The sequence below is a fragment of the Phoca vitulina genome, unplaced genomic scaffold, assembly GCF_004348235.1.
Source record: "Phoca vitulina isolate PV1807 unplaced genomic scaffold, GSC_HSeal_1.0 scaffold22, whole genome shotgun sequence".
NCBI classification, from domain to species: Eukaryota; Metazoa; Chordata; class Mammalia; order Carnivora; family Phocidae; genus Phoca; species Phoca vitulina.
This window is the reverse complement of record NW_022589725.1, coordinates 16,247,627-16,267,751: the sequence shown is the minus strand read 5'-3', so window position 1 is coordinate 16,267,751 and position 20,125 is coordinate 16,247,627. Positions and strand designations below refer to the sequence as shown.

At 44.1% G+C, this 20,125-nt stretch overlaps 1 protein-coding gene across 1 annotated transcript in view; it reads left to right on the top strand.

Annotated features, from left to right (window-relative positions):
• Positions 1–20,125, top strand: part of CUNH20orf194 (chromosome unknown C20orf194 homolog) — a 133,200-nt gene that overhangs the window by 82,321 nt on the left and 30,754 nt on the right. The window contains exons 21-28 of the mRNA XM_032419913.1: positions 299–402; positions 3,752–3,898; positions 4,969–5,057; positions 5,478–5,579; positions 5,851–5,968; positions 7,658–7,746; positions 9,055–9,213; positions 15,074–15,199. Coding sequence (XP_032275804.1) covers positions 299–402; positions 3,752–3,898; positions 4,969–5,057; positions 5,478–5,579; positions 5,851–5,968; positions 7,658–7,746; positions 9,055–9,213; positions 15,074–15,199 — 934 coding nt within the window. The remainder of the gene's footprint in view (positions 1–298; positions 403–3,751; positions 3,899–4,968; positions 5,058–5,477; positions 5,580–5,850; positions 5,969–7,657; positions 7,747–9,054; positions 9,214–15,073; positions 15,200–20,125) is intronic.

Below are 20,125 nucleotides of genomic sequence, written 5' to 3'. Positions count from 1 at the left end.
GGAAGACACCCACAAGTGAATGTGAATTTTGCCTCTCTCCTAGCAGCTGATAACTTATTCACTTGTTTTTTTCTAATTCTTATGCAAAGACTGTGATGCCTCATTTATCTCTGAAGCTTCAGGAGTGTACATTGGCTTCCCCAGAGCACAGGACTCAGCATAAAAACCGTGTAACTTAAGCATTACAGGTACTAGTCTCTAGTTACCAGTGTGGTGTCCCCTGGCACCTGCAAGGACACTGGGATCTGGCCCCCAGGGTCCAGCCCTCCAGCTCTGACCAGCTCTCTTTTCCTTCCAGGGAAAGTGCAATTCTTCTCTAGTGGTCTTCTGTTTTCTCACCGTCATCACGGAAGTATCGTCCTTTCCAAGGATCACATGAATGCCATTTCCTTCTATGATGGGGTAGGTGTTTTATCAGTCCATGGCTTTGTTGTTCAGAAGGATACTCAACACTTCTGAGACAAAAACCACATAACTCCCTGTCCCTGCTCCACCACCGTGGGACAGGATGTCAGGAACCAGCATTGCCCTTGAGGCAGGCAGGCAGGGAGTTCATGGAGAGGCCTGTCCAATTGTCAACCTCACTGCTCCGTAAAGGGCTTAGCTAGATAAGAGTTCTGGGTCAGGAGGGCTACCCATGCCCAATTAACTCATCCCAAAGAGGACCAGAAAGTAGGCTGAAGAAGGCCTTAAATGGCCCCCCTCCCGCCCAGGGACACAAAGGCTCACCCACTTAAGAACTGGAAAGAAGCTGTTCCTCTAACGTTGATGGGGCTCTGTTCATCCATTAGCGTGAGAAAGAATTATAAGTGAGCCAGAGAGAAGAGAAATGGCTCACTTTCCCCATGAGGGCTCAGCCCCACCCCCCTGACACACCCAGACTTCCCCTCCACCTCTGTGAAAGTTACACCCCCAGAACCACCCTTTAACTTCACCAGTTTGTTTAACACTTTCTGCTCCCCTTACAAGGAAGAAGGCAACTATGAGTTCTCCCTAGGCTTTTCTCCTGGCCACGGCACAACTCATCTCAGTATGACACTAGAGTGGAGGGCAGGCCCGCTACTGTGTTTGGTTTCAGCCTCAAAACCAGCCTGTTTGGGAGTCAAGACAGAGACTAGGTGAGGTGGTATGGTCAGGTGGCTCAGAAAATAAGTTCTGTGAACAATTCAGAGAAAATTCTTTCTGCCACATAGAACCTGCTGCCTTGAAGGGTGTTCAAAAGTGCAAGCAGGCCAACAAGACAGAATGGATGGCGTTATTAGATGAAAACGTTGATGAAGGAAGAAAAGATGAATCGTTCAAGTGCTGGGACAATAAGTTAGCTAACTTGGGGCAGGGGGGAATGGATTCTTACCTCATATCAAAAATCAAAATAAACTTCTGATAGATTAAATATTTTAAATATTTTTAAGTTTCACCAGAAGAAAGAGGAATATAAAAATTTTCCAGAGACAGGAAAACTTTGTAAGCTTAGAAATGATACAAGAAATTCTAAAGGAAAAGTCTGTCAGATTTGACCACTTAAGGATTTTAAATATTTTTGCCAACAATTTAATTTATTGACGTATACTTTAAATACAATTAACTATATCCATTTAAAGTTTTGACAGATGTATACACTCATGAAACCACTGTCACAATCAAGATACAGACAACTTTCATCACCCCTAAAGTTTTCTAATGCCCTTTGCAATTCCTCTTTCCCTCCACTTCTGGCTTTCCGTCACTGTAAATCAGTTTGCAGTTCTAAAATGTTATATAAACGGGGGTGCCTCGGGTGGCTTAGTTAAGTGTCCAACTCTTGATTTCAGCTCAGGTCATGATCCCAGGGTTCTGGGATCGAGCCCCACATCCGGCTCCCTGCTAGGCGGGGAGCCTGCTTCTCCCTCTCCCACTTCCCCTGCTTGTGTTCCATCTCTCTCTGTCTCTGTCAAATAAATAAATAAAATCTTTAAAAAAAAAAAAATTAAAAAGAAATGAAAGAAGTTCTAGATAAATGAGAAGACATCCCATGTTCGTGGATAGGAAGACTTAACATTGTTAAGACCACAATTCTACCAAAGCAGTCTACAGATTCAATGCAATTCCTATCAAAATTCAATGACATTTTTTACAGAAGTAGAAAAACCCATCCTGAAATTCATATGAATCTTAGGGTATCCCCAAGTAGCCAAAATAATCTTAAAAAAGAACAGAGTTGGAAAACTCACACTTCCTGATTTCAAAACTTACTACAAACCTATAGTGATTAAACAACAGTGTGGTATTGGCATAAAGTCAGATACATAGACCAATGGAATAAAATAGCCCAGAAATCAACCTTCACATATGTAGCCAAATGATTTTTAACAAGGGTGCCAAGATCATTCAAAGGTCTTTTCCACAAATGGTGCTGGGAAAATTAGACATCCACATGTAAAATAACGAAGTTAGATCCTTACTTTATGCCATATACAAAAAATTAATTCAAATTAGGCCTAAATGGAGCATAGGCCTAAATGTTTTTTGTTTTTTGTTTTTTTTAATTTTTTTTTATTGTTATGTTAATCCCCATACATTACATCATTAGTTTTAGATAGAGCATAGGCCTAAATGTAAGAGCCAACACTATTAAACTCTTAGAAGAAAACATAGGAGCCATTTGCAACGATGTGGATGGAACTGGAGGGTATTATGCTAAACGAAATAAGTCAATCAGAGAAAGACAATTATCATATGATCTCACTGATATGCGGAACTTAAGAAACAAGGCAGAGCATCATAGGGAAAGAGAGGAAAAAATGAAACAAGACGAAACCAGAGAGGGAGACAAACCATAAGAGACTCTTAATCTCAGGAAACAAACTGAGGGCTGCTGGAATGGTGGGGGGTGGAAGGGATGGGGTGGCTGGGTGATGGACATTGAGGAGGGTGTGTGTTGTGGTGAGCACTCTGAATTGTGTAAGACTGATGAATCACAGTCCTGTACCCCTGAAACAAATAATACATTATATGTTAATAATAATAATAAAAAAAACCCATAGGAGTAAAGTCCTCGTGACCTTGGAGTAGGCAATGATTTCTTGGATTATAACACCAAAAACACAGACAACAAAAGAAAAAATATATAAATTGGACTTCATCAAAATTGAAAACTTCTGTGCATCAAAATACAGTATCAAGAAAGTAAAAACAACCCACAAAATGGGAGAAAATATTTACAAATCATGGGTCGCCTGGCTGGCTCAGTAGAGCATGTGACTCTCAATTCTGGGGTCGTGAGTTCAAGCCCCATGTTGGGTATAGAGATAACTTTTTAAAAGAATCGTATATCGGGGCGCCTGGGTGGCTCAGTCAGTTGGGCATCCAACTCTTGATTTCAGCTCAGGTCATGATCTCAGGGTTGTGAAATTGAGCCCCACATTGGTCTCTGTGCTTGGTGGGGAGTCGGCTTAAGATTTCTCTCTCTCCCTCTTCCCTCCCCCTGCTAAAATAAATAAATCTTTTTTAAAAAATCATGTATCTGATTAGGGATTGATACTACAGAAAGAATTTTAAGATGACATTTTCAGTTTAGGAGAAAAGACCCTTATACTTCTGTATCTCCCTTAACTGGGTATTAGAAAAGCACATCTATCATTGGGACCCCAGTACACCACATAATGTGAAAATAATTGCAGTGAAATTCGTCATATGTGTCCTGACAATAATTGTGAGGGCTAGTGTCATGCTAGTGGCTTTTCTCACTGATGCTCCATCTTTTTCTCTTTAGGATTCCACAAGTGTTGTTGCTGCCCTTCTGATAGACTTCAAAAGCTCGTTGCTTCCTCATCTCCCAATTCATTTCCATGGATCAAGCAATTTTCTGATGATTGCCCTTTTCCCCAAATCAAAGATATACCAAGCATTTTACTCAGAGGTAACACCAATCATTAGTCTGCAAAACAAATACTACTTTTTTTTCCTTAGGAGTTTAGATGGTAAGGCCACATCTCAGGGCTAAGAGTGAGGTGATGAGAGGCAGAGCTGGGAGGGCTGGTGGAGATGGCTGCTTCTAATCCCCTTGGGTCCTTGAATGGTGCTTTTGCCATTGAGAGATGAGAACCTAAAGGAACTGAACAGAAGGCTTTTTAGCTGCTAAGACAAATCTTCTTTGTCCCTTTAAATCCTAATTAGACTCATTTTTCTTTTAGCTACTTTATTGAATTCTTTGGCCCTACCTAATGGATCAGAGCTCTCTACCCCACCCTAGTCTCTCCCTTCCCATGGTTCACAGGCCCTCCCCTTGTGAATGGTCCCACCTGGCAGGCTGCATGTTATAGGCACTCGGTATAGATTGCATGAGGGGGAGCTTACCAAGAATTATACAACCCACTTAGAGACCAAGCAATAGCCAAAGTTAAACACATGGCCAGCCTCATGACTGGTGGAAAATGTTCAGAAAGGTCTGATTGTCGCAGCCTGTGAGGAGACTGTCCCTCTCTCAGGGCAGATTGACCGAACATGGAAGAGAGAGGAGCTGGCCTGGCTGCAGAGTGGCATCTCAGCCTAGTCCATGTGCTGGTCCTCCCTACCTCTTTGTGCTTGTCCTTTCAATCCAGGAACACAGAGAGAGAGCCCTTTACATTCTCTTCAGCCATCCCTCTGCCCCTAGGCAGGACTTGCGTGAACCGCTCCTTCTTCTGGTCCTGTCCCCAGGGAAGAACGTGCCCCTACTGCCAGAACAGTGTTACCTGACACCTTACTCCGTACTTCCTGGCCTCTGAAGGAGCAGAGTCCCTGGGAGAGGAACCCAGAAAGAAATTCTAGTTTTGAAAAATACAGAACAAAATTGCTGCAGGCCTCTATTTTTGAAACAAACTTGTTTGTTATGATGGTGTTTCTCTGTACTGACAGTCTAGATTTTCAACAACCATCAAATCCCCATGTGGATTCCATATCCTGTTGTTGGGTTTAAAGTGTTCTTTGCTCAAATTCTGTTTTGTTTAGGTCTTCTCCCCCTGGCAACAGCAGGCCAACTCAGGGCTGTCTTTAAAAGTGATCCAGGAAGATGGATTATCTGTGGAACAAAAGAGATTGTAAGTGGCTGCCTTCAGTGTTTATGCTTGTTTCCCGAAGCTGTGTGTGTCTGCTGTCTCTGCAGGACAACTTACGTTATGTAACACAGGGGTCTTGGCTTCTGAAAGGGCCAGTACAGTCATTTCAGCGCTTCCCTTGCAGGTAGCCAGTGCCCTTGGGGAAATAGAAGTCAAGAGAGATGAAATCCACCAAGAATCAGAAACCCATAATATTACCAAGGGTTTCAGGTGAACCTTCCTCTGTGGGCACACCCGTCCTCACACACTAATGCTGCATTGTGTTCCAAGTCAGTGAGATGCTTGTTTTGGAAGTGTTGACTGTGTCACAGGACTCTGGCTTGAAAGCATCAGAACAAGTTATGTAAAGTATGTGTGCTGTAGGGAGATGGAGTTCTAATCTATGAACTTTTGATATTCCAGACACTCCAATGCCCAGAAGCTCTTCAGTGTCCTGGGCCATTCTGCTGGGGAGAAACAGAGTCCTCTAAAGCTACTCCCAGCCAAACTTCCAGAGCTAGACTGGTGAGCTCCAGTTTTCTGTTTATAGATGTTTAATGTTGTAGCTTTTGAAATGTCGGAAACCTCAGTGTTGGTCCTTTCTAAGCTCCTTTTTCTTCATAGCTTCTTAGGGATCAGTGTAAAAGGTAGTAGTGACACCATGTACAATTTTATTCTGTGGAGTGAATCTCTCTAAGGTTTCTTTTTTAGCAATTAAATGAGTTTCTCATGTGAAAGAGAACATTCAGGCAAGGCTGGTGATGGTAACATAATAGCATTGTCTTTGTTTTTCTAGGTTTCTTCAGCATTTCGCCATCAGCAGCATTAGTCAGGAGCCTGTGATGAGGACCCATCTCCCTGTCCTGCTGCAGCAAGCTGAAATCAATCCTACTTACCGAGTAGAAAATGACAAGGTACAGCAGCTCAGCAAATATGCTGGGAATTCACAGGAAGATAATCCCAATAGGCTGCCCTTGGATCTTCTGTGTCAGTTAACAAAAAGAGCTCAAGCAGAGTCCCTTTCATAAGACTCTCCACCTCCTAGGATACTGATAGAATAATACACATGAAACCTGCTCTATGTAGTGAGTGTGTACAGGCATCTGCAGTGACCCCAGCCAAGCCCAACAGCAGCCATAAAGCCCTGGCCCCTTGCCGTGCCTCCCCTGGCTTCTCTATGTCTTTCAAATTCTTGCTCAGTGCTCTCGTGCCATCAGCTCTTTCTGTCTGTGACAAGGCCTTACCTGGCAGTGGGTTACACATTGAGCTTAATAAGAGGAAGGGCCTTATTAGTTGGGCCTTGCTGGCATCACCAGGGTAAGGTGATATTTTATAAACCTTGTCTTCCCAAGAGTAGATTTTAATCCGCTCCCATCTCACATGCCCCTCCTCATTACCCCTCCCACCATTTCTTCAGAACCAAATGTCATAATACGCTCAGGGCATTATTTATATGCAAACCTAGAAGATACTCAGCTGCAAAAGATAATAGGAGCACTAAGCAATTAGAAGCCTTGATTTTCCCTTAGGCAAGAGTTTAAAAATAAAATGCCTACCTCTTATATTTTATTAAAAGGCTGCTGTAGGACAGGCCTTAAAGTAAGATGGTGTCTGGATATAAGCACATGTGCTGTGATTTGAGAGGCAGGGGCCTGGGCGATGAGGAATAGGAACCAAGGTGAGGAGGAGGATAAACAAAAAGTTACATGGAGTACTGCATGCAGGAGCAGAAAGGGATACAGGGTAGGGGCCTGGTCAGAGGGGAGGAAGGAGAACTGGTTCCCAGAAAAGAGGAGGGTTCCCTCTGCTGATGTAACCAGCTCAAGTGATAAGTGCCACCAAGCTGAGCTTTAGTCTAAGTTATCTGTGACCAGGCCTCTTCCCAGTGAGTCTTGTGTATTGTGAAAGAAAACACATGCTATGTCATTTACATCAATACCATTCAGTGATTACCTGGTTCCTTTCCTCCCCTGCTCGACCTCTGCTCTGTCAGGGGATTTCTTCAAGTTGTTTCGGAATACATACCTGCAGAGGGCCCTGTTTTCATTTGATTGTGTGCTACGGCTAGGACAGTTCAGCCTGCTCCTCTTCTCCTAGTCAAGACTCAGGAGTGCTTCCTACACCCCGTTTGTTTCCTTAGCTCAGGCCATGCAGTTTGGACGGATTGGGAAGCCAGGCGGAAATATCCCCATGCCACTCCTCTCCTTCGCTGAGCTTACTTACCACACCAGTTTTTTAGCCCATGACATTTTGTCTCAGACCTCCTTTCTGCCCAGTGTTTTCCGTTGTATTTTAACTGATCTAGTCAAACCTGCTCCATGGAAATTGTATTAGTAACACTACATTTTATATGGTGTTTGCTATGTGCCACACACTGTTCTAAGCACTTATATATTAACACACACATATATTAACTCAGTTAATCATCACATCCACCCTGCAAGATAGGTTCTGTTGTTAGCCCAAGGTCACATAGCTAGGTGAGTGCTGGTGCCTAGGTTCAGACCCACAGAACCTGGCTCCAGAAGTCAGTTCTCTTAACCTTTTACACAACGCCATCTCCCAGTTGGATGACAAACCCACATGACTTTTCTTTCATGTAGGTAATTATCAGCATTGTAACTGGTCTCCCAGGCTGTCATGCTAGCGAGCTCTGTGCTTTTCTGGTCACTCTGCATAAGGAATATGGCAGGTTAGTATGGCTGCCGCCTTTGCTTTGGGGAAAGGGATTCTGTGCCTGGGCCCCATAGGCACTGGGAGACCTTCAGCATGTACTGGCCTTTGGTGTGACTGGTATCAGCACGGTAGCCATCCATCCATTTAACACGTTTGTACTGAGCACTTCTGTGTGCCAGGCACTGTTCTAAGTGTGGGTGACAGATGAACAAAACAGACTAGAAAGTCTCTGCCCTTGTGGAGCTTACATTCTAGTTTGGGAATACGATTAACCAGATAAAGTAGTATATTAGCTAGTGAAAAGTGCTATGGAGAAAACAAAGTAGAGAAGGGTGTAGGGAATTTGAGCTGGGGGAAGGATTGCAGTTTTAAATTGGGTGCTCAGGGAAGACCTCACTGAGAAGGGGACATTTCAGCAGAGGCCTGAGGAAATGAGGAGTGAACCTTTGGAAATCTGGGAACAAGCACTGTAGCAGCAGAACCAGCACAGGCAAAGGCCTGGGAGTATGCCCCGTCAGCAGGGCCATTCAGGACGAGAGTAGTTAGAACTTGGGAGCTGGTAGATGTGATCCATCCCTGACCACAAGGGGACTGCGTCAGTTCCAGTGCAGCTGGGACATGTCGGCTTAGGGGAATTGGGGAAATCATTCATCCATTACGTTCATATGGCCAGCAGATTACTAAACAACCCTGGCTAACTGAACAGACATTTAATATCTAGTTAGTCTACCTCAAAGTAAGGCATCTTGCAGGAGGCCATAGGGAATGGAGAAGGTGGAAATCACCTAGAAGTCTGGGAGTTCAGGGAGATTTGGGAGGTTGGACAGGTTTTAGAGACATGCTAGGGAAATACTGGGCCTCTTCTAAGTACTAAGTGGCTAGCCAGTTCCTCCCTCGTATCCATTGCTTTTGTTGTAGAACTAGTCTGAATTCTTCACCCTGCTCACTTCTTAGCAAGAGTTTTACTGAGCACCAGACTGAAACCATTTTATTGGATGATCCTTCAGGAAATGACTGCCTGTTCAGAAGGAGTCTTTCTCAACTCCAAAGTCTGACTGATGGTCATGTGCTTACCTGACCTTTTTCCCTGTGGCAAGGCATTTCCTATCAAAAGTTCCAGTGATAGTGGTTTCAGGATACGGAGCTCCCCACCCAGTGCTCTCCGCCTGTTTCTGTGATGCCAGGATTGCTTTCTTCTGTGCAGGGTCACTGGGCAGAATGTCTGTGGGGAGTACTGGTCAGTCACATTTGGATCCCCTGGCTGAGCCTGTGGGGCCAGGCCATCAGGTGGCCCCCAGGCTGAGATTATACTTGCCATTTCCAGGTGGATGGTATACCGCCAAATCATGGATAGCTCCGAATGTTTTCATGCTGCCCACTTCCAAAGATACCTTTCCAGTGTCCTGGAGGCTCAGCAGAACCGCTCTGCCCGCCAGTCAGCCTACATCCGCAAAAAGACCCGACTGCTGGTGGTGTTGCAAGGGTGAGTACTAGAAGTCTTCTGGGGACAGTGGGGTATGGTGATGACCTTGCCATTACTGTTATTTTGTATGTGGCTAGCCTGGGGCACAGAACGACCTCCACATGTTCATGAGCAGAGTCTGTACTACCCAGAGAGGCCTTAAACAAGCAAGGACTCTGGTTGCTATCTCGTGGCCCAGAGTGGCTGCTGTAGCTTGCACACAAGTTTTCTGTTTGGTTTCAGAGCACCTGGGTGGCTCAGTTAGTTAAGCCGTCTGACTCTTGATTTCATCTCATGTCATGACCTCAGGGTTGTGAGATCAAGCCCTGCATCGGGCTCCACACTGGGCATGGAGCCTGCTTAAGATTCTCTCTCTTCCTCTCCCTCAACCCTCCCCCCCCCAAAAAAAATTAAATAAAAATTAAGTTTGGATGGGGCGCCTGGGTGGCTCAGTCGTTAAGCATCTGCCTTCGGCTCGGGTCATGATCCCAGGGTCTTGGGATCAAGCCCCACATCAGGCTCCCTGCTCAGCGGGGAGCCTGCTTCTCCCTCTCCCACTCCCCCTGCTTGTGTTCCCTCTCTCACTGTCTCTCTCTGTCAAATTAAAAAAAAAAAAACAACTAAGTTTGGTTTCAGTATCATGGTATCCCCAAAAGGTAGAGAATTAGGGAAGAGATTTTCTGGGCAAGATTCTTTGATAATTCTTATAAGAATAGTGATCCCTAAGCCTCTTCCTTTGCCATTTGTTTCAGTCCTTCCTCATGTGGAGTTGCAGAGACAGCCCCCACACTCTGCAGTCTTGAGCCCCACCATCCCCAGGATGGCTGGTCCAGGAAGGTTTCCTGGGACCCTCAGTGGGGAGCATAAATAGTCCAGCTGGGCAGGGAGCTCCCTCAGAGGACAGATTTGACAGAGTGGGTACTACTGCTTCAGGGACCCAGGCTTCAAGGAGCTTACCTTGACCCATTCTAAGGCCTTCCAGAGAGGAGCTCTGTGCAGGCCCACTACCCTCCAGCCCAGAGGAGAACATGCCAGGTCAGGAAAACACAGGCTGTGGTCTTCACGATGGCTGGTAATACAGAAGCTTTTGGCAGTTCTCACAAAGTGCTTTTATGCTATGCTATATTTTCTGTGCTCATAATAATTACTATGTCCAACTGGCTAATTGTTTCCAGTAAAGAGTAGGCCCAGATCCAAAGCCCTGTTGAGTCTCCTGGGTGGATGGTGAGAAGTTTAGAAAAGCCAGGCTGGTGGTTCTTAGGCTGGAGGCGGGCAGGACTGTGCACCCCACCAGCCCACCAGGACATCGTTCCTCTCCTTCAGGCCTTGTTCTCACACCTGCCCTGGGCTTCCCTTCCTTCAGACCTTTTGTCCTGCTTGTGGGCTGAGGTCATGGAAGCCACAGAGCAAGAGTCTAGGCTTGAAACCACTTGTGTGTGTGTGTTGTTGTTTTCTTAAGTAGGCTCCATACCCAGCCCAGAGCCCAACGCAGGGCTTGAACTCACAACCCTGAGATCAAGACCTGGGCTAAAATCAAGAGTCAGACACTCAGGGGCACCTGGGTGGCTCAGTCGTTAAGTGTCTGCCTTCGGCTCAGGTCATGATCCTAGGGTCTTGGGATCAAGCCCCGCATCGGGCTTCCTGCTTGGCAGGAAGCCTGCTTCTCCCTCTCCTACTCCCCCTGCTTGTGTTCCCTCTCTCGCTGTGTCTCTCTGTTAAATAAATAAATAAAATCTTTAAAAAAAAAAAAAAAAGAGTCAGACACTCAATGAAATGAGCCACCCAGGCGCCCGTTTTGGGTTTTCCATTGCTTCTAATGGTCAAAGGAATAGATTGGCCCCTGCCAAAGTTGAGAGTCATTGGGGATGTGGACCTGGAGTCAAATTCAGCAGTTTGACATTGTGTAGGGCATTGCCATCTTCCGTCACTTGAGAGAGCATCATTAACCCCTTGTCTCTGACAATGCTCATCTGCAAATGTGTCAGCTGCCCTGTCTGCTCTGGATTGCAGTGACAGTGTATAACTAGCCCAGTTGGAGTTGTACTCAGACCCAGCCTTTGCCCAGTCACAGTCCTGGGATGCTAGGGACCTCAGACTTCCCGAAGGGCTCAAGTGGAAATACCAACTAAATGCTATGGCTCTCGCTAAGACACTGCTCTTACAAGCTGGGCCCATTCTCTTTGAGGCTCAGCAGAGAGCTCATGGCAGCCTCCTTTTTGCATGACCATCTCCTTGGGGCTGGACCTTTGAACCCAGTATTGAGAGGTTGCCGGTAAAGGGAGACTCCAGAGGCTTCTCAAATTGAGAATTGTATTTCCTGAATGTGGCTTTTATCTTCATTTATAGGATTCTTGGAGGAATGCTGTGATATAAGGCAGAGTTTTCTTTTGCCCCTAGAGTGGCCTGGTTCCATTTGGCTTACTGCAGCAGTGGGGCAGTGGTGTTGAGCTTTGATATCCAGTGGAGTTGTTGTTTTTAGAATCAGTATATTTTTGGGGCGCCTGGGTGGCTCAGTCATCAAGCATCTGCCTTCGGCTCAGGTCATGATCCCAGGGTCCTGGGATTGAGCCCCACATCGGGCTCCCTGCTCAGCAGAGAGCCTGTTTCTCCCTCTCCCACTCCCCCTGCTTGTGTTTCCTCTCTCGCTGTGTCTGTCTTTGTTAAATAAATAAATAAAATCTTTAAAAATATATATTTAAAATATATATATATATATATTTAAAAAAATAAAAAATAAAATCAATGTATTTTGAAATGATAAAATTTTAGAAATAGAGGACAGAGTGGTGATTGCCTGGAGTTAGGGATGGGAGTGGGAGGCAGGAGGAAGGTGGGCGTGGTTATAAAAAGGCAGCACAAGGCATCCTGGTGGTGTTGGAACTGTTCAGTGCCTTGACTGTGGGATGGATATAGAAACCTACACAGGTGACAGAATTGTCTGGAACTTAAACACACACACGCACACACACACATACATAAAACTGGGGAAATCTGTATTTTAAAATATTAATTCTAAGGAATTTGAGGGATTGTATTTCTTTATACTCCAGAATATTGTAAAATCATTCTTTAGATTATTTAAAATATTTATAAACAAAGTCTCTCTCAAAACAAAAGTTGAATTAATCTAAAACACATGCCCAAATTGTAGGCTTAAATTGCAAACATAAAACAGAGGCCAAAGGACACTTGAATAGGATATCTGTTGTTTAAAAAGAAAGAAAGTTAAAGTCCTGCAGGGGTTTTATTTTGTTTTGTTGTTTTGCTTTTATTTTTAATAAAGAGAGAACTGACAAGAAAGAGGCAAACATGAAAAGCCAGGTTTTTTTGCCTTCATCACGCATTCGAGGCAGTTTAGCCAAAGTGGTCAAGTACAAACTCTGGTAGCTGGAGCAGTGTGCTTCCTTCTGTAGTGAGGCCTGCTTCCTCCTGTTCGGAGGCCCTGGCCAGGATGATTATAGGGCAAGGGCTGGGGAGGGAGGGAGGGTCTAGCAACCTCCCTGTCCCAGCAGGTACAGTGAGTGACACCAAGAGCCTCTTCCCTTGCCACAGCAGTTCCTGGTTGCAGTGCCCAGATGCACTGGTCTCACCAAGGACTTTGGGGCCTATTTTCACTCCAGCCTTTTTCCATTGAATGGAATGCTCTGAAAAACTTGGGAATTCTCTAGCCACTCTCTCTAAAGGATAACCCATGGTATTAAAATGACCAAAATCTACAGGATTGGTAAATCTTTCAGTTCTTTTCGGTCCTAAGAAATGAGTCTCTAGGCTCATACCAAACATGGAAAATAAAAAGCTTCCAAATTTTATTTTTAGAAGAGGGGGAAAGCTAATGCTTAGGAGCAAGGCTGGGGCGCTTAACCAGGAGAGTTAAATCTGGTAAACATGACCACAAAGAGATTTGGAGTAGTATATAAGCTTCAGTCAGTCCCGCTTAACAAGTACGCATGAGGCCTGGCAGTGCAGGCAGTGTGGGTGGTTCTCCTGCATCCAGGCCTAACCAGACATTGCAGAACCAGGAGAAAGAACCCCATGTGGCAATACACACACGTGCCCAGGCAGGGGGAGAAACCAGGGAGCAGTGGGCTCACTTTAACAGCTCTCTGGCTGCCAGGCCCTCATGGGGGAGCTCTAGAACCGGGCACACCGTATTCTTGATTGAAGCACTGCTAGTTGGTCAGACTGAGGCAGACCTGGGGGTGGGGGTGTGAATAACGTAGTCCCGGATAAAGCTAAGGGCTGTTTTGCAGGTGAGTTATTTGTAGGAACTCAGGAAGTGGCTCAGGCAGGCTGTACCTATCCCCCCAGGCACCACCACTAGCTTCCCAAGGGCCCAGGCCCATATGATCAGCAAGGCTGCCTTCCCTCCTGTAGATTTTGCCTTCCCTCCTGTAGGAACTGATCTTTTGGTGATAGGCTGGGTCAGTTGGGAAAATGTTCTCTACAAGGTAAAGAGTGGAGGCCCCTTGTTGGAGTGGCCATGAGTATACCCAGGATTGAACATCCAGTTCATTCATCTGTCCTGCTTAGGCACCACAGATTATACCATTCAACAACCACTTTACGCTATTACTGCAGAGACACTATAAACAAATAAATGAGAAAATACAGTGTATGTAGCTGATGTTCAGTGCCATAAGGAAGAATTGGGGCGGGGGCAGGTTGTGCAGAAGGAGGGTTGCTATATCACATAGGCTGTAGGAAGTCACAGGGTACCTCTCTCAAGATGCCATTTGAGCAGAGAACTGAAGGGAGCAAGCCTGGCAGACATTTGAGGAAAACAGCATCACAGGAGAGAGGACAGGGAGTGCCAGGGTGGAAATATGCCTGGCATGTTCAGGGAAGAGCCAGGAGGTCACAGTGCTTAGACAGAGTCAAGTAAGGGAAGGAATAGTAGGAGGAGAAACTCCTCCCGTATAGAAGTCAGATCATAGACAGCTGTGGGGGCTGTTGTAAGGGCTTTAAAAGCTTTGACGCTGAGTGGGATGGAAGCCACTGACTCAGTGACTTAGCACGATCTCTCTGGCTTCTCTGTTGAAAACAGGTTGGGCAGGGGCAGGGACAGAAGCAGGGAGGCCAGTGAGGAGGCTGTGGGGTAGTCTGCAAGAGATGGTAACAGTATGGATCCAGTAGTAGTGGGAGAATGTGAGCCGCAATCTTATTCTAGTTATATCTTGAAAATTGAGAAAAAGTTGAGTCAGTGACGACTCCAAACAAATTTTTTGGCCTAGCAGCTGAAAGAATGGAGTCCCCTCTGCTGAGAAGGACAAGGCCTTGGGAGGAACAGGCATGGGAAATTGAATCATGAACATGTTAAGTTCTAACTGAAAATATTAAATTAGCTCCATACAAATTTTAGGATTATTTGTTCCATTTCCTTGAAATTGGCTCTGGAAGTCTGGAGTTTGGAGGGAGTTCCAGGCAGGAAATAGAAATGCAGGTGGGGTTTGACATGTATCTGCTGACCTACAGGGGTGCTCCCTGTTTCTCTCCTGTCTGCATGTTCTGTGAGGCAGAAGGAGAGAAAAAGCTATTAAAGGAAATAGACCAACCCAAGAGCTCCTAAAATGATTGGAAAACAGGCCTAAGGACACCAACTCCCACCCTTAGAGCGCCAGGGTCATCTGCAGGCGTCCCTTTACTCCTAGAAGTGGTGGGGGATTCTTCCATTCACTCTTGCACAGTTAGGAGTACTAATGAGGTTTGGGGATGCAGAAACCTTGTGGAATGCAGGGAGGGGCTCTAAATCATTAAGTGGGGTGACCCCAACGAACCCAGTCACAGGCTCCTCCTTGTGGTTTTCTTTCCACCCTTGCTCACTCAGCCCCTCAGCATTCTGCGGCCCCAGTCAGTAAGCTAATCTTTCTCTTTTTTCTCCCAGCTACACAGATGTTATTGATGTCGTCCAGGCCCTGCAGACCCATCCAGACTCAAAGGTCAAGTCCTCCTTCACCATTGGTGCCATCACGGTGTGCGTGGAGCCCCTGAGCTGCTACATGGAGCACAGGTACATGCTTCAGATCCTCTGCAGCCCACAGGATGTGGTGGGTTTAAATGTATAGAAAGCGATTTTCTTCCACCCACCGGAAGGAGACACATGATTATGTGTGTTTGTCTTTTGGAATGCATTAATCTACCTTACATATAATGAATGCTCAATTGTTGCTTGATTAGTGCTAGGTTCTCAGAAGACACGTATAGACCGAAGCCTCTCAACACTTTTCTTTGTGTACTAAAAAGTTGTCCATCTAGGGCAGTGGGACTTGAAACAGCTTCTCCCCAAAAGAAAGAATGCCCATGACAGCCTTTTCTTTTCCCATAGGGGAGGTGCTTTGTTTTCCAGGTACTTAGAGTATCTCATAGATAATTTTCCATATAGTTAAGCCTTTTTTTTTTCAGATTTATTTATTCGAGAGAGAGTGTGTATGTGTGTGTGTGTGAGCAGGCAGAAGGACAGAGGGAGAGAGAATGTCGAGCAGGCTCTCTAGTGAGCGGGGAGCCCAGCGCAGGGCTTGATCCCACAACCCATGAGATCACGACCTGAATCGAAACCAGGAGTTGGCCGCTCAGCTCACTGAGCCACCCAGGTGCCCCAATGGTTAAACCATCTTAAAACTGTCTTACCTCAGTTAATGACATTCATTCTCATTACTAATAGGTGAACTTTGGTTTTTTTAAACTTTGGAAGTAATGTAACAGCAACAAGGAAAATTGGGTAATAATTGGGGTGCCTGGGTGACACAGTCAGTTGAGCGTCTGCCTCTTGGTTTTAGCTCAGGTCATGATCTCAGGGTCATAAGATCCCGCCCTGCTTGGGGGAGTCTGCTTGAAAGATTCTCTCCCTCTGCTCCTCAACACACTCATGTGCACATGCTCTCGCTCTCTCTCAAATAAAGAAATAAATCTTAAAAAAAAAAAAGAAATAAATCTTTAAAAAAAAAAAGAAAGAAAGAAAGAAAATTGGGTAATAATTTACCCATAATCTGGGGCGGCTCAGTTGGTTGGGTGTCTGCCTTCAGCTCGGGTTGTGATCTCAGGGTCCTGGAATCGAGTCCCGCGTCGGGCTCCCTGCTCGGCGGGGAGTCTGCTTTTCCCTCTCCCTCTGCCCCTCCGCCCTGCTCATGCACGCTCTCTCTCTCTCTCAAATAAATAAATAGATAAAATCTTAAAAAAGAATAATAATAATTTACCCATAATCTCACTAACTCAATGTAACTGTTATCATTTTTTGTGAATACCTTGCCTTTTTTATCTCCATTTTTTTACAGTTATGGTATACATATAATTTTATATCCTTCTTAGATTAACATATAAACATATTATGTAACTTAACATATATTTGTTCTAATATCACAGTGGTAATTGCATTTTGATTAATTATAAAGTCATTATGTGTGTGGATGGACATGCTTTTTTTTTTTTTTTTAAGAATTTTTTTTTAAGATTTTATTTATTTATTTGAGAGAGAGAGCGAGAGTGAGAGAATGAGTTGGGGGAGCGGCAGAGGGAGAAGCAGACTCCTTGTGGAGCAAGGAGCCCAACATGGGACTCGACCCCAGGACCCTGGGATCATGACCTGAGCTGAAGGCAGACGCTTAACCAACTGAGCCACCCAGGCGCCTGGACATGCTTATCTTAACAGTTTCCCCGCTGTTAGTCACATATGTTGTCTCCAGCTTTTCACTATTACAAATAATGCTGTAGGAAAATCTTTATCCATATGAATTTCTCAAATTTCAGATAATTTCCTTAGAATAGGTTCTTCAAAGAGATATTAATTATTTGCATGATCAGTTTTATAACTCTATTCACATTTGAAAATTGCTTCTTGAGTGGGTTTCCCAGTTCACACTGCCCCAGTGGTGTCTGGAAGTATCTGTTTCATCATCAGAGCTCTCCTCACTGGGGAGAGTTTCAAGCACTACCTTGTCCCTTCACAGAGCTATTTGACTTCCTGTCCCTTTAGCCCAGTGGAATGTCTCCCAGGTCTGTAATCATGTGATCTTTCTGGCTAGTCCATATTACTTGTATCTCCTGGGAACTGATTGATCTACCCTTCAACCTTCATCTGAAAGAGCTCCCTTCCTATTTGAGTCCCAAGTTGATATTTTTAGATTTCACATATAAAATCCATTAGAGTTTCTTCCCTTACCACCTTGACTGATTTCAAGAAACATCTTCACCATTTCTCTTCTCTTTAGCTGTGACTTAGGTTCTGCTCTCCCATAAAAAGCCAAGGTGGTCTGTTTTCCTTTTGTCTTAGGTTAGGTTATTGTAGTGAATGCTGAGCATCACCACTGTACTTTGGACTGCCACATTGACTCTTCCTAGCAGTCGTATTTCTTTTCCTCGAGCTTTTTATTTGCAAATGACATATCCTTGAGCTTTTATTTAAAGATGAACTAAAGGGGCACCTGGCTGGCTCAGTCAGAGGAGCATGTGACTCTTGATCTCAGGGTTGTAAGTTTGAGCCCCACATCAGGTGTAGAGATTACTTCAAAATAAAATCTTTAAAAAAAATAAAATGAAACAGGGGTGCCTGGGTGGCTCAGTTAAGCGTCTGCCTTTGGCTCAGGTCATGATCCTGAGGTGCTGTGATCAGGCCCTGTGTTGGGCTCCCTGCTCGGTGTGGAGCCTGCTTCTCCCTCTCCCTCTGCTGATCCCCCTGCTTGTGCTCTCTCTCTGTCAAATAAATAAAATCTCTTAAAAATAATAAAATAAAACAAAGATGAACTAAAGCAGAAGGAGGTTTAATGTGTGACTAGATACTACCACTTAAAAAAGGTAGGAAAAGATATTAAGCAAACAACAGATGGGAGGTTATACTTCAGAAGAATTAGCCTAGACAACGAGTACTCTGCTGCACTGTCAAAAAAAAAAATTTAAGGAGAAGAGGAGGAGTTAACAGGGTAGGTGGGAAGAGCTCAAAGAAGAGATATAAAAGGTCTGGGGAAATGGGATCTTCTTGGGGGGGTAATGTAATGTTCTAAAATTGAATTATGGTGATAGTTGCACAATTCTGTAAATTTACTTTAAAAATCATTGAACTACATACACTTAAAATGAGTGAATTTTATGATTTGCAAGTTATATGTATACTCAGTAAAGCTGTTAAATAGAAAAGGTCAGGGGGACAAAAAAGTTTAGCTAGCAGAAGCTGATGGAAAATGAACTGCTAGAGCCCTAGAAAGAAAACAGACAATAATAAAACCACTATAGCAATGAAAATCTCAAAGCAGTCAGAAGTAGAATAGACACTGCAAAGACTTAAATCTGTGTCAGAGAACCTCAAGCTTGAGAAAATAACAAAATGAAGAGGAAAAATAGACAAAGAAATGAAGATCATTAGAGAAAAGAGAGGGACTGTAGAATACAGACTTAGCTTTTGTGAGTACAGAAACCATTTCTGTTTAACGCTTATGAAATATCATTGAATAATGGGTTTGCCAACATGTGAGGAATAAGGGTCCTTAAGAGAATTCAAATAAAGAAATAAGTGAGAAATATATAAAAGGACTAAAGATGAGCATATAATCTAAGTATAGAAATAAGGCAATATCATGTATGAATTGGGGTCGTGGAATATAAAAATATAAGTAATAAAATCATGGGTGTTAGGACTATGAGTATACTAATTTCTTCAGGGTTTTTTTCATACTGGGAGATCAAAACTATTAGGTCAGTAAGTCATAGTTACTGATTTGCTCATTTTTTTAGGAATTAATGAGAAATTTCCAAATTTACCTTTGAACTCCCTCCAGAAAGTAATTTACTATAGTGGTGTACTAATGCTCTGTTGGAAAACTAATGATTAGTCCCTGCACATGGGCTATGCACTGTTATATTCCATGTGCAAGAGGTACACGTGAAATAGAATAAGAGAATTGTGGCGCCCATGATCAAGAATAGAAAGTTATTAAATAAAGTTAAGCCCATTCCATTAAAAAAAATTAAATGGCCAGTGTTAAGCCCATAAATTAAAAAAAAAGAAAAAGTTTTTTACATGGCCAACTGTGGAAAATTTAAAATATGGCCATAGCGAAAACAGCCCCTTCCGTCAAGAGTTGAAGAATTGAATCTACTTCTTATACTTTGAATTTGGGCTTGAGCATGTGACTTGCTTTGGTCAATGGGACATCAAGAAGCAAGAAATAAGCAGAGGCTTAAAAAGCATTTACACATTGGGGCTTGCTCTCTCTTGTCTCTAAGAGCTGAGACCACCACATGAAGAAGCCTGGACTAGGCTGATAGAGGATGAGAGATCACGTGGAGAGATAGGCCTAGCTTCTTCCATCTGAGCTGAGACCCCAGTTGGCTGTGAGTGAGACCATCTTAGACCATCAGCCCCAGCTGAGCTGCCCAAGCCAAAACAACTGCCCATCTAATCCACAGAATCATGAGAAATAAACACATCATCGTTATTTGAAGCCACTTTAGTTTTGGGGTGGTTTACTACATAGCAACAGTGTAGGAAAATAGGTACATTCATATAGTGTTGATAGAAATATAAACTGATATAATCTGTTTAGAGACAGATTTGGCTATTCCATTGCTAGAAGTTTGTATAGTTATATTTGTACAAATATTCAAAAGATATATATGTGTAGGGGAGTTTGTTTCAGATGGAATTCTTAATTCCAAGTAGTAAAGCCTACTCCAGTATGGTTTTTTTTTTTTTTAAAGATTTTATTTATTTATTTGACAGAGAGAGAGACGGCGAGAGCAGGAACACAAGCAGGGGGAGTGGGAGAGGGAGAAGCAGGCTTCCCACTGAGCAGGGAGCCCGATATGGGGCTCGATCCCAGGACCCCAGGATCATGACCCGAGCCAAAGGCAGATGCCTAAACGACTGAGCCACCCAGGTGCCCCTACTCCAGTATGTTTTAATGGAAAGGGATTTACTAAAGGACATTATAGCTTACAGAGTCTCAGG